The sequence below is a fragment of the Filicampus tigris genome, chromosome 20 (genome assembly GCF_054856515.1).
Source record: "Filicampus tigris isolate MCC_2025a chromosome 20, RoL_Ftig_1.0, whole genome shotgun sequence".
NCBI lineage: Eukaryota > Metazoa > Chordata > Actinopteri > Syngnathiformes > Syngnathidae > Filicampus > Filicampus tigris.
This window is the reverse complement of record NC_141236.1, coordinates 9,219,794-9,233,797: the sequence shown is the minus strand read 5'-3', so window position 1 is coordinate 9,233,797 and position 14,004 is coordinate 9,219,794. Positions and strand designations below refer to the sequence as shown.

General features: G+C 41.4%; 3 protein-coding genes across 6 annotated transcripts; 1 reads left to right on the top strand and 2 right to left on the bottom strand.

Moving 5' to 3' along the window:
• Nucleotides 1-514: 514 nt before the first annotated feature.
• Nucleotides 515-1,266, bottom strand: msgn1 (mesogenin 1). Its single transcript, XM_086019327.1, has one exon. The coding sequence runs from the start codon at nt 1,247-1,249 to the stop codon at nt 824-826; it is 426 nt and encodes a 141-aa protein (XP_085875453.1). The 5' UTR covers nt 1,250-1,266; the 3' UTR covers nt 515-823.
• A 1,105-nt stretch (nt 1,267-2,371) lies between these two features.
• On the bottom strand, nt 2,372-10,435 carry gen1 (GEN1 Holliday junction 5' flap endonuclease). 3 transcript variants are annotated; one of them, XM_086019659.1, is made up of 14 exons: nt 10,299-10,435; nt 9,128-9,311; nt 8,528-8,720; nt 8,278-8,454; nt 7,769-7,879; nt 7,621-7,694; nt 7,461-7,546; nt 6,880-7,030; nt 6,184-6,220; nt 6,008-6,088; nt 5,673-5,803; nt 5,495-5,556; nt 4,631-4,780; nt 2,372-4,199 (listed from the first exon to the last, which is right to left on the bottom strand). In XM_086019659.1, exons 2-14 carry the CDS (start codon nt 9,286-9,288, stop codon nt 3,121-3,123), a joined length of 2,493 nt encoding a protein of 830 aa, XP_085875785.1. In that variant the 5' UTR covers nt 9,289-9,311; nt 10,299-10,435; the 3' UTR covers nt 2,372-3,120. The 3 variants fall into 3 exon arrangements, with proteins under 3 accessions (XP_085875785.1, XP_085875783.1, XP_085875784.1); XM_086019657.1 differs by lacking the exon at nt 10,299-10,435 and adding an exon at nt 9,523-9,665; XM_086019658.1 differs by lacking the exon at nt 10,299-10,435 and having other exon boundaries at nt 9,128-9,593.
• ppil6 (peptidylprolyl isomerase (cyclophilin)-like 6) lies at nt 9,676-13,277 on the top strand. 2 transcript variants are annotated; one of them, XM_086019661.1, is made up of 9 exons: nt 9,676-9,832; nt 10,248-10,327; nt 10,544-10,639; nt 10,909-11,088; nt 11,375-11,437; nt 11,627-11,774; nt 12,655-12,714; nt 12,791-12,926; nt 13,014-13,277. In XM_086019661.1, exons 1-9 carry the CDS (start codon nt 9,778-9,780, stop codon nt 13,123-13,125), a joined length of 930 nt encoding a protein of 309 aa, XP_085875787.1. In that variant the 5' UTR covers nt 9,676-9,777; the 3' UTR covers nt 13,126-13,277. The 2 variants fall into 2 exon arrangements, with proteins under 2 accessions (XP_085875787.1, XP_085875786.1); XM_086019660.1 differs by having other exon boundaries at nt 12,791-13,277.
• Nucleotides 13,278-14,004: the final 727 nt, after the last annotated feature.

Below are 14,004 nucleotides of genomic sequence, written 5' to 3'. Positions count from 1 at the left end.
TGAAGTGAAGTTATTTTATGTGAATTCCAGTGCTTGCATTGGGAATTGTGCAATTGGAATCGTAGACCAGTGATTCTCAAGCTCCCGCTCTTTGAAAGCGAAAGAATCACTGCTGAGTACAATTCAGTTGTATTTAACTTGAGTTCACTATATTTGCGTTTCATCTTTGAGAACAGTTTTTTTAGCATACACTTTTTTTTAACCTGCTTCCTGTTTCGGGTATTCTGACACTATGAGTGGATGGACTGTTTGATGGGAAGCCAATTATATTTCTCCAAACAAGATTTCAATTTCACCGTAAATTCACCAACCGATTCGTCAAATGGCACGCCACCCTTTTCCGACTGAGGACCATGGTCTCAGATTTGGAGGAGCTGATTTACGTAATGAAAGCCCAAGTTCACCAATTTAACTTGTGAATACTGTATATATTAGAAAGCTATTGAACAAAAAAAGAAAAGAAAAAAGAATGTACCTCAATCGTGTTTATTTTTTCAGCAAGACAAATGCACTGATAGCCATGAAAAACATCTTGCTACTTTCTTTCAAAATAGTCCTAAAACAAAATGGATCACACGATAAAATAAACACATACAAAATGTCAGCAAACTACATCTCTCTAATACCAGTGTCAACAATTGTATCCCCATATACAAAACAATAAGTGCCCTAAACAATATTTACATCCAGGAAAGGGCAAATGCACGTAATGAATACAAACACACTTAGTAACATGTCATGAAAGTAGTTCAGAAAAAAAAGTCCAAAATGAGCCTGACCCCGCTGCATGACTTTTACGCGTGGGTGCGTAAAATGGTGACTTTTACGCATGGCTCAGAATGTCCGAGAGTTTGTTGATATACTCGATGGTGTACTTGAGGGTTTGTATTTTAGTCAAAGGTTGGCCCCTCTTGGTGTAGTCCTGCGGCAGGTAGTCTCGGAGCTGGTGCAGCGCTTCTGCAAGACTCCTCATCCTCATCTTCTCCCTTTCGCTCGCCTTCACGCGCCTCTTTGTGGACATCTTGGCCTTGCCGTGCGTCCTGGGCGCCTTGGAGCCGTTGCAGGGACCCCGCCCTGGAGAGCCGTAGACGAGCTCCCGGTGACCTCCGGAGTAGAACATCTCCGGCGACGAGCACACGGAGTCCACGGAGGAAGAAGAATTCGACTCCGGAGAGGAGCCGGAGGAGTTGAGCTGTTCGCCGGCCTTCCAGTCTTGAAGGATTTCGGACGTTGCCGCATCGAGGTCCATGTTGAGGGAAATCAGCATCCAGAGATGATGACAGCAGACGAGTTTGTCGGAGGAGATGACGTTTTTATATGCGGGCGCATCTCCGGAGGTTTATGGGTTCACAGCTGAGGCGGAAAAAACGAGTTCAAAGCGAAGCACAAGTGGCAAAATGCGACCTTCGCGGAGGACGTCGTTCGTTCTCACCGAGGTGCGAATAAGGCTAAGTAGGCGGATAATGCGACAGAAAGACAAATAATTAGATTCCCTTTGTGGGAGATGAGCCTTTAAAGTCTGCACGGCGACAATTATCAGTTTGATGTGATCTGCCTAATGAAGGGGCAGGCCCACGCAGGACCCCCAGAACATTTACAGGCAAAACGTAAAAGCTGTGTTTTTGTTGTAATTAGAACGATAGAAATTGAAATAAAATGTGTAAAACAATACAAATAACTATATCAGAGCGTTTTATTTATTTTACGAAGCATAATGATACAACCATAATTCCAAAATAAAACTGTGCAGGCTGAATCACACCAAATGAACAAAAAACAACAACTAAAATAGCACTGCAGACATCAAATGGTCTATTAATTGATTGAAAATGTAAAAATAAAATAACTGCATTGCATCTATTTATTTATGAGCAGCTCTACAACCATAATACAAAAAAACTGTCTATGCAATAGTCTATATAAATAGAAGGTAAAAATGGGGGGAAAAAAGTGAACCAGTAAATTAAAACTGTCCGTTAATAATTCAAATGTGAAAATAATGAATAGTGAAAACAATCTGTGAAGATTACATTCAACCTACTTATTTCACAAATTCAGCTCTTGCTAACCCAAATACAAAACAATGATACCTAAAAAGGGCACAACTAAAAAATAAGGTTAAAATAAAATAGCTAAAATGAAAGAAATGATAAATTAATGGACAACCATATGGAAAATTGTAATTACACCCCTAGATATTTATGGCCATCATTAAGTACTATTTTCCAATGTTTATTTTCTTTTTAGTTGGCAATGAACTGCACAAAATACCAAGAGCTGTTCCTAACATTTTGACTTACTGATCCAGAAAAATAAAGAAGCCAAAGCAGTGCAAAAGTAACATTATACTAAACTCATCAGACGGCAAGCCTTCATTTGTTGTATGTGTTTATTTCTGTGCACCACCTAAGAACTACTCATTTTTCAAGCACTTTGGGTATTTGAAGCTTGTATTACAAAAAAATATATACAAAACTAAGAGTATGGGTGGACACAAGCTGGCGAGGAGGAGTTATTTGGCCAAGAGGATGCAGCTGTCACCAAGCTCATGCCAGACCTTTTCATGTCTGAAAAGGTGTGTAAGGCCTCACTCATGATCAAGGGGACCAACAGCAGAGGGCTGTAAAACCAACCGCTTGCAGTTCTCTCAAGGAGCGTGTGTGTTTAAACGGCACTTATTATATACAAATACTATTCTGTTTGTCTATTTTTTAAAGTTGTGTCAAATGATTGTAAGTCGAGATCTGAACGCCAAACCTCGCAACTGCAAGGCAGACATGCCAACAACTACACTACAGTGCTGGCTAGTTTTGATTAGAATTTTTTTTTTTTTTTTGACAATTGGGCAGCAGTTGGGTGGGGTGCCATGAGATTTTTCGGAGGTAAAATGGGTGCTGCTTTGGCTCAAAAAAAGGATGGGAAACACTCCAATATCTGGCTGAAGTAATGTTCTGTTCCAAATATGGATGCTTGTTTTTACTTACAGATGTCGTGCCTTTGTTTTTTTTGCAGCTTTAAACACAGTAGGCAGGTTTTTTTTTTCATAGGGTGCCTGAAAATTGCAGTTGAGGGTAAAAGAGAAACAGTACCTCTGTCACTGCATTTGAAATCTTTTTCTTCTCACTTGAGGAACTTGAGCCTGAGTCTCTCCGCCAGCGGCAAAGGGCTGTCCCCGCAAATGACTGATTCGTCGCTATCTGACACAGTGACGGGGGACGCCGAGGTGGGAGGAAACACGTCATTAATATCGCCGTCTACCTGGGTTTTGCTTTCAAGCTTTGAGGCATGGTCTCCACTCTGCACACTTTGAGGCAAGAAGCGTTGGACACTCTCACTGGTGGTTTTCAGTGGCTTCAGAGGGCCATCTAACGGGAGCTGTCCATTGGGCTTGAATGTGTGCTTGCTCTTGGCGGTTCTGCGAGGCCCGACCTGCCGGTTCTCCGCATCACTATCCTCGCTGGATGAACACACGCTCGCGCACACGCTTTTCTTGACGGTGACCTTTCTGTCTTTGTTTGCCTGACACGGCTCAGAGAGGCACCTCGGCCCTTTTGTGGCTGCTGCTCTGACAAACTTGTACTTGTGAGGAGGCTTTTTGTCCTCACCTGACATTTTGATACCACGGCTGTCTTTATGAGGGCGCGCTATGGGTTTTAAAATTGGTACAAGGAGGCTTAGTTGTTTGGAGAACTTATCATTTTGTGCTTCCATCGTTGTGGTTGTGTTTCTCATAAGCAGCCTGTCCCTTAGAGGACATTCAGTAAAGCAGCGCTCTGGACTAGCGCTGGAGAGTTGAGAGGATTTCAGCTCAGCTTCCACCACGTCCTTGATGTTGTCATCTGCCGTGCACTGCGGTGGGCATTTCGGAGCGGTCTGAGGCGGCGGCGTGGCCGTGAAGGACAACGCGTCCCAGTCGACGTCACTAAGATGGAGGGCGTCGATAGCGGCCGAGACGGACGGTGAGGAATCCGCCCGAGAGAGAGGCGCGTCGGGACATTTTTCGGTGAGTTGCTGATGCCGTTTGTGGCTCACGGGTGTGTCCAAAAGCACCACTTCCTGCAAGTTTGGAAGGATGGCTGGCCGTTTTTGGGCGTCTGCCTTTTCTGAAGACGAGCTCTCAAGGGTCATCTGCTCTAGGAGGTCCGAAACACTGTCGGCTTTATCGGCCATCTTCTCCTTTTTACTCTTTGGTTTCCTCTCTGAAAAAGGCAGAGACTCAATGTGAGCGCCAATAAATATGTGAATGTGTTCAGCTTTCATATCAAATTATCTAGGAATGACAGGCTTTTTATTAATTGGACCTCCATTCCCACCAGGTGAAGCACAACCCCGACAGAGAGAGAGACAGACCTGGAGACACCTCACGGCTCCATCTGAGCCTTTGATGTGCGCCGGCCGAGCTGTCAAACTAACATGTTCGGGTGTCGGAGCAGCCGTAACGGCCTCGCTTGCAAAAACAAGCCAAAGCTCCGTGTGCCTTTGATCGGCATGGGAAGAGCTTGGCACGTCTGCGTACGGAGGAGGTGGCCGGGGACTCCGGGGCCACATGAAATCGACGGAAACATATGCGGCGCTTCTCAGGAGTACACATGTTTGGCTCACAGTTGATTGAACACCAGTGTTGTCTTACTCTTTGTCTTGTTCTCTTGAGCCATGGCTTTGTCCTTCAGGTAGTTCTCCACCATCTCTGGGAAGGCCACACGAAAGAGGCTCTCCTCCTCCACCGACCTCACCTCGCGCTCATCCTCAGCGGGCCCATCCTCTGGAAACACGTAATGATCTGCAGGGAACGCACAAGAAAAAATTTGTTTCAACACCTTATTTTCCTTTGAAATATTCAATGAAGTGAGATTTTTGCTCTCGGGGGCCTTAATATTCATGGATAGAAATTTTCAAATTCATTGACATTTCCAAGTTCAAATTCACTTTTTAAGAATTCTGAGCACCAATACTATGAATATGATAAACGATGGAAATTAAGTCACCTCAGGTCCAGTTATAAAGAACAGAGTCCAATTTGTTTTGCTTAAAAAATCTTTTTCCCCGATGACTTTATGATAAATGTACACGCCTCAAACATAAAATGCATTTTTGAAGCATACATTTAAAAAAGATACATACATTAAAAATACCAATCAGTAGAATACAAATGAAATATAAAAGTGTTTTTTTTTCTCATTTTGGGGTATTTATCTTATTTTTACACACGTTGTCAAGTTGAAATGGTAGGAGACGGTCTTGTTAGTGGGCAAGACTTGGATATGACAGATTGCCCATCATAGGGAGGAAGCCAGTTTAGCACCTAGCGGCCGTTGTGAGTGATCTGCCACCTCTGAAGCGCACCTCACAGCAAGTCACTAACAACCCCGAGGAGCACCCTACATCCCCGCACCCCAACCTCACCTCTGCTCCACACAGCAGGCCTGTCACTCAAGACGAGAGGATGTTTTTTCACCGTGTGTGTGTGTGTGTGTGTGTGTGCGCTTCAACTTGCCTGGCGTGCTCCAGATGACTTCGAAGCAAGAAACTGAATTCCTCACGCGTTGTTTCGATATCCTTTTTATAAGAGGGGGAAAAAAGTGGAAAATTCAAAATCCACATTACGGCAACAGCATTGAAAGATTTTGAAGTATTAAAGAATGCATAGTACAAAATAATATTATCACATATACCGGATAGGCTTGATTTGCGATGATGTAATTCTGCCGCACTTTCTGTTCATCAGCTCTGTATAGGTCATCAGAACTAAAACCTTTTCACTGGTGTAGTGCTTTGGCCACTCCATCTTGTCAAGAGCAAATTTCTATGGGAAAATGAAAATAAACACACTTTCATCATAACAGTCCGGCATTCGATCCGCCCGCTATGCAATTTTAAAAACAAACTAAATCGTAGAAGAACAATTACAAAAAAAAAAGCCCCAAAACATTTAAATCAGAAACGTAAAATATGGGCAACCTTACAAATATGAAAAAGTTAGCTGCCGTAGATGGACATTATGTATTACCTGCATTGGCAGCATATTCGGCTGCCTCCTCTTGAAGTTTTCGACAGGTTTATCCTTGGATAGCAGAAACTCGTTGATGATCTACGGGAAAATTGTAATGAAAGTCGTTTTCAAATACACCAATTCAACAGCTGTTTCAAAATAAAACCAAACAAGGCGTACAGGAAGAGCTGTACCTCTGTAAACGGGAATTGCTGACTCGCCAGTGTTTTCCTGAAACGACATAACACACAAAGAAACAATCTTAGTAAGAACAAAGTGCCTCAACAATTTTTTTTTCGTGGTTCATTTTCATGATCATACTGAACATTTTATGTGTACTGAAATTGCTGTCCACCCTGTCATTATGGGGTAACTGCGCCTTTGAGAAGCCCTCAATGTCCCCTTCAGTGACATTACAACCATCATTTCGTCTTTCTTGACTGAATGCTGGCTAGTTCCAGAATAAATATTTACACGTAGGTTTGGTAAGTTTCTTCATATTACGTGAGTATTTACATGTTGGCAAGCTTAAATGTCCACCGCGTCATGGTGAAATATCAACTGATATAAAAACATTTCAAAAGCTGGAAATATATTTGGTAAACAGTCCCAAGTCAGCTTGCTCACTCTTCACGGTTCACGTAAAATGCAATCACTTGCCAAAAAATGTCCACCCTGTCAGCAAGCTCAAATATTGTAGTGTTTGAATAAAAAGGGTGGGAGCTTGAACAATATCCATATCTAACAGCCTAACATCTACTTAACAACAATAAATATGAAGTATTTAAGATAAGATAGGTTCACCCAATTTGTGAGCTGATAAGCGTTTCCGACCCTTATTCTTGAGTGTCTTGTTTAAAGTTGACGTTACAATGACAACTGCCACATACTTTTTGATATTTGCCTCGACGGACTGGGCCTGGCGGGTCCGTTCTGACCGGTGCCAATCACATGGACACTGGTAGTCAAAATGTTGAGGTTGGCAGAATCGCTGACTGTCACAAAGCACACAGCCGCTGCGCTCGTGGGCTTTGGCTGAGCCTAAAAAAAAAAATACACTCACACAAATGTGATTACATGGCAATGTAGGAAAAAGTGGGAAGGGAAATACAGGTAGTGGTAATGCGATTCTGTAACTTGATGGACAAGTACGATGGAACCCCAAAAGTAAATTGCCTGCGGTATTACAATTTGGAGATATTCCGGATTCTCGTGAGACTTCACCTCAGAACTTTGCAATTGCCTATAGGGTTAATAAATGTTCATGATTGCAAAAGTTTGACTCTAAAACAATTCATTACATTTTAGTTGCTCATGATGAAATTTTTCTGAGCTTAGGAAGCCTCCTGGAAAAAAAAAAATCATATTCTTTTTGTTTTGCTGTATCTTTACTTTGAACACACATCTTTGAGACACTCACTGACTCTTATCATGGTCTACAAACGGAGGTGCAAGTTCAAAGCTCACTCACCCGGATGTCGACATATGTGGCAGTGGGGAAGCTTCTTCACGACTCCCTGAGACACGCACGGCGCCTCGTCCTTCCACCGCATGAACCTGAGAGAATCAGCACATGCGACATCATTGCGCCACTCTGCTGTCTTCATAGCGGCGCTTGTTTTTAATTCTACCTCTGCAGAAGCGTTTGCCCTTTCATGGTCTGGATCAGCTTGAGAGCTTGTTCTTTACCGACACCTGGGACCCCCTAATTGGAGCGTTAACAGACGTGCGTAAGAGCAACAAGTTGTGTGTGGCTTGTTTAGGTAGCATTAAACATACCTTGGGAATGTAATCGCATCCAAGGAGGATTGCCAGACCAACAAGATTCTCTCGGGAGAGGCACAGCTCTTTTTGGACACGGGAGGTCTTGTAGCAGTCCACCTGGGGGTCCTGGAAGGAAATACAACAACAATCATGATGCATACTATCCATTTTTTAATTCATAAATTAGTGAAATATTTTGACTGTAAGATCAACTCCAAATGTGTGATAAAACTTTTAACATGCGTGTGTTGCCCAAATAAGCATATAGTGGATATAAAAAAAGTCTTCACACCCCGTTCAAATGCCAGCTTTTTGTAATGTAATATTTAATGCTGACTATTAATTTATTCTAAACAGCACTGTGTTCATTCCTTTATTAGTGTTCCATGTATTATATATATTTTGAATACATTTATTATAGTGGGAGTGGAAGTAGCTCATCCGTAATTGTGGAAACTCCTGACCGACAATTTTGGATCTCAATCAAGCATGTTACACACGAGAGCGCACAGGAACATACGTACTTTGGAGTTCATATTGAAGTTTCTGTAGACGGTCCGCGCTCCGTACAAGAACACATCTCCATCATTGGTGATGCAACCATCCACAAGACTGCGTGAGTCCAAGTATGCGCACATGGCCTCGGCCTCTCCTGCAGCAACCACCCACGGCACTCCCAGGTAGTCAAGCATCTCTGCACACTGCAAACAGAGGTGGCAACGTTATGCGTGCACAATGACAATAAAGTTCACCAGTGTAAACAAGCAGACCAACCTCTCTGAGGACTGCATTAAAGCGTCCTCTGCTGGTGCCTGTGGAGGATTTAGATATGTTTTTGGGCCTTCCAAATCGGTTTGCAGTCCTCTGGATCATGGTCTCTGCTTTCAGTTTAGGGGCTTCTCCTTCTATGACAAAGACCAACTTCACCCCCATAAGAATGAGGGACGACACCCGGAAAAATAGATTCCTGTGTATCATCATGGGTAATTTAGTTAGCAGCATACAGTAGATTAAAAAAGTCTTCAAACCGGATGTTCTCTATGGGGTTGCTACAATAATGACCCCATAGTTCTCCGATAGAAGTGGCCACTGAGTTTAAGAGTGTCATCAACAGGTTGCAACTTCCAGAGACTGCAAGTGTCACAGAAAGGCATATAGTGCACTTAGGCGCCCTTGAGAACATCTGTTAGAACTGCAAGTTGTGCTTAAAGGATCAAAACATTAAAGAGTTGGATATTCAAAAGATTATGATTACAGTACGTTTTAGTTTCACCCCGAAATTCCACCTGAAAATCCCTGTCTGTGAGTGTATTAGAAGCACAACTTTACTCATTATACTGTTGTAAGTGGACTTCAATTAATGCACAATATTACCTCAGATGGGGTTTCGTGACTCTGCCCATCATTGCTTGGACGTGTTGGGCCTCGCAAACCCACAAACTGAGGTCGACCGCCAGCGTCTTCCCGTTCAAACTGTACAGCGGCACCGACTCTCGAACAGGTTCGAGGATAGACCATAAGTCGTGAACACCCATTGCCACACCACTATGTGCTTTATCTGTGGTAAATGGGTGGAAAATTGACAGCGAACCGAAGCATAAGACAACAACAACGGAGTCTGTATTTTTCAAACATGGGCGCCACTATGGCCGCGGTCCAATTCGCTTCCAATTCACAAATACGCATGCATTATTGTCATCTACACGTAAATTTTATGAAAAACAATTTTGATGACTGAATAATGTAATTTTTGAGATATTGAAACGTACATAAATAGTTAAACCAGACGATAAAAAGACTAGTGAGCTGTAAAGTTGACAAAAATTGAACAAATCGGAACGTCGCCATGGTCGCATTCATATGACATCATATCCTGCCGCCAGATGCGTGTTGCCATGGATACAAAGGTACTGTTTACAGACCGATGCTATGTTTCCGCTGTGTTGGAGGTCGTAATTTCACAAATTTGGAAGAGGAAAAAGTAAACTAAAGTACTCTATGAACTCCCAAATTGAGATAACTTGATGAACATAAATACCACCAACTTATCATCAGAAATGTCTGCTTCACGTACGAATGGTTAGTCAAAACCGGAACGATTTCATGTTGTTTTGTAGCGTTGCTGACTTTTCGAAGTGTATATATCAAATCACTCGGAACATGCCAACTTGACTTTGCGCATGTATACAATTCCTGTAATGCGTAATTGCAATAAAACACATGAATACAGCATAAGTACAAAACATAAATGTATGGCAGAACTTTTACATTTGGTTATTTACGAAAGGGTGCCTGTAAGCTAATCTTAGAACACTTGAGGCAGCAAACATAATTGAACAACTAAAAAAAGCAACTATTTAGATAAAACCTAAGGTTGTTAATGTACACGAAAAACAGGCACCTATATGGGGATAAGATACAACATTTGATGAATAAACAAATAAAACGAATTATTGCTGAGTGTTGTATGATGCTCCTCCTATTTATTTTTCAGACTCGGAACCAAAGTTGCACATCAAAATAGTGGGCTTGATTAAAGAGCTACCTTTTCATATCGCCAAGAACATCACTGAGGTAAGCAGCATGGTGCAGAAGTTTTGGTCCCTCTAGATTCTAAACTGTCTGCTGTGAATTGCTTGTCTGTACGTTCCCTGCTGGCAACTTGTCAAGGGTGCACATTTCCTGATCTCGCCCAAAGTCAGCTGAGTTAGGCTCCAGAATATAGAAAATGCTTGGATGGATGGATGTTCTTACCAGAATTTGGGCTTTTTTTCTCTTCTTATCAAACAGGGCCTCAAACATAAGTTTCCTCGTGAGTTTGTGGATCCAGAAATTCTTGCATTACTTGAATTTGACTGGCATGCATTTCTGGACAACCAGAAGAAGGTAAGTTGATAGACTAAAGAATGGTGATATTTAAAAAAAATATATATATATATATATATTGTGGAGATGTGCAGCTCAGAGCAGGGGCTAATCCGTTCGGGTGGGATACAGGGCCATGGGTCACCCCAAAATCCTGATAAATTCTAAACTATTTGCCTTTAACAGAAAACTGTGATGTATATCTATTTTTCAAGTCCATCTTAAATGAAGTACATATAAATCGAACTTTCCCACTGCTGACATCATGTGATATCCTTCCGTGACTAAAGGAAATGCGCGGCGAAATGTGGCAGTTCTCCAGTGGCGTCATGTGCTTTGTGGACGGCCAGTTTATCGGGGACGACGATGCTCTCGCCGCCTGGGCCAAGGACCAGTGGGCCTTCACGTGTGACCAGCCGGAGGCTTCCTGCGTGGACGAATACTACCTGAAACATCTCCGAGCAACTCAGGCAAGACTGACATCAACAACGGCAAACTACAACCACAATAATAAACATAGTGTCAAACCAGTGGTACAATGTCCATTGAATTGGTGGAAAAAGTATGGCAAAACAGGTCAATTCTATTGAATATTTCTTATTAAAAAAGACGTTCCAATTTTTTTTTGTAAGGAGGCTGAACGGATAAATTGCATTTCCATATAGATGTGAATAAAAAGTCTAGTAATATTAGTTAATTATTCGGCTTTGTATTTTTGGGATGTGTTAAAAACAAACGGTTCTGTCTCCTATTCAGCACAGGTTTGTCTTCATGGACATCGAGATTGGAGGAGAGCCAGTAGGGAGGTTGTTGTTGGAGGTAAATTGATGTCTTTTGGAAAAATACATATTCAATCTGGCAGTACAGATACACTCTCAAAACTGAATGTACTCCGCCCAGACTCTGCTATTGAATATGAATGTATGGAAATGGACGACTTCAAAGCGTCCTTGAACTGTTGCAGCCGAGCAGTGTCCTTCACCGCTCGTTGTCTTCTCTGTCCCGCAGCTCTTCTCTGACGTGTGTCCAAGGACGTCGTGGAACTTTGAGGCTCTGTGCACAGGGGAGCGGGGCCAGTCGACTGGCGGCTATCCGCTCTGCTACAAGGGCTCCCTGTTTCATCGGGTGGTGCCCAATGGCTGGGTGCAAGGCGGAGGTACGCCACGGCTTTGCAAGCTCGGCCGTGATTGGTTGATGGATTTTTCTGCTTAATTCATATTCCACAAACGCAATATTAATCAGAATATAATGTTTAGAGCAGTGGGGCCAAGTAGAACACATTATCGTTAAGAACATTTTCGAGTTGACTATTAATAATAATTTTTAAAAATTATACAAATAAATTCGTAAAACAAAATATGATATTCAACAATAAGAAAATGATGCAAATAAATTAATAGATTTAAAAGTAATTCCTGTTTAATGTGTAGTTATATAGATAAATTAATTAAAAAGTACAGTAATTCAATGATAATAAAATTACACAAATAAATAATAGAATAAAATCTACAATAATAATATCGATGAAGTGACACAACTAAATGAATAAAATTAAGGAACCCTAATCAATCTTAGTAAGTTTAAGCAAATAAATTACTAAAACAAAAGAGTCATTAACAATCATTTTCAAAGGCTACAATTGAATTACAAGAATAAAAGGACAGCAATCCAAAACAATCAATTGATACACATGGGTTCATGAAATGAAAGCAGAATCGTCAAAGTACATTTAAAAGTTAAGTTAATAAAAGTTAACACCTCACTGAGAAATTTAAAACTAGTAATATTAGACGAAAATAAATTTTTATACCACTTACTACAATACCATTATCATTTTAAAATACGGCTCTTGTTGGCGTTCCTAACGCTATACATAACTTTGAATGTCTGCTTTTATTTTTTTACTCTGAAACCTATTATCACATACGACATTTTTCATAGAAGATGTGTAAAAAAAATTTTTTTTATAAAAACACATCCCCAATGAAAATATTCAATGTGAATGATGGTGTTGCACGTTTTGCTATTCTTTGCAGACATTACTCCAGAAAGGAAAGGAAATGGAGGCGAGGCCATCTATGGAGCAACGTTTGACGGTACATTAGCGAACGGTTGAATGACGTCTGCAGTGTTACTTCACTGACACGCGCCGTACTGTTTGTCTGCGTTCAGACGAGAGCTTCGCTCTCTCTCACGCCAAGCGAGGCACTCTAGGAATGGCCAACAAGGGCCCCCACAGCAATGGCTCCCAGTTCTACATCACCCTGCAACAAACACGGTGGATGGACTTGACCTATGTTGCCTTTGGGTTAGTCGTCATGACCAAACATTCAGCCATTCAATTGCAAGCAAATCCATATTCACATTTGATTAAACATGTTTTTGCTTATTTTAGTCAAGTGGTGGAGGGTGTCGACGTCCTCAAGAGGATAGAAGAGTCCCCCACCACCAATCAAAGACCCAAGAAGGAATGCACAGTTGCAAACTGTGGTGTATTTAAACTGTAGCTCATATTTTTAAAAACACATGGCATGTATTCCTCGCATGTTATTATGGTTAAAAGTCACAGATCACTGCAGAAGTCTTTAAATGTAAATGTTGTGTCTCACTATAATGCATTTTTTATATGTTATTTAATAAAACAGTATTATTCTTAATAATACAATTTGTGTGGCAGTATCTTATCTGTAGGGACCCAGGAAGTTCTGGTTTAAGTCCTCAGAGCTCAGTTCAACCCGGATCCTCAGATTTATGAGGTAGACTTGACCATTGTCTCTTCCAAATACACCTTTATGATTTATTTAAAGTGTATCTGTTACATAAGTACTGTTTAAATTCATATGTCATAAAACTACCTTGTACATAATACACATTTGTTGGATTAATCAGTAAAAAAAAAAAAAAAAAAACTCCAATCAAGTTTCCAACGCCACCGTTGAATTGTGTTAGCCTTTGTCAGTTCTTTGCCTTTTTCCAAATAGATTTTTGGCATTTTTAGGCAAATAGGTTTGTTGTTTGACTATAGCTTGTCCTACTCGTCCCAGGCAAGGTGATGCACCCCCAAAAAACAAACAAACAAAAATAAAAACGTTCTTTTTAACGACTTTGCCTTGTCGGTCACGCCTTCTGTCTCTGATGCGTTGTTCTTCCTCGGATGCGGTGGTCTTGCTGCAAACTCTCCCTTTAGTTCGTCAGAAAATGAATATTTCTGAATTACAAATATACCTTAGTCCATCCATCTTTGCCAGTGACGTATAGTGACTTCCATTAGATGGTAGAAGGTGCATTGATACCACCTGTTGTCATTCGTTGTCAGTCATGTCTAATTCCTTCAGCTTTGCGTTCAATTAAGCAGGCCCGGCATAAACAAGTAAATAAGATGAACT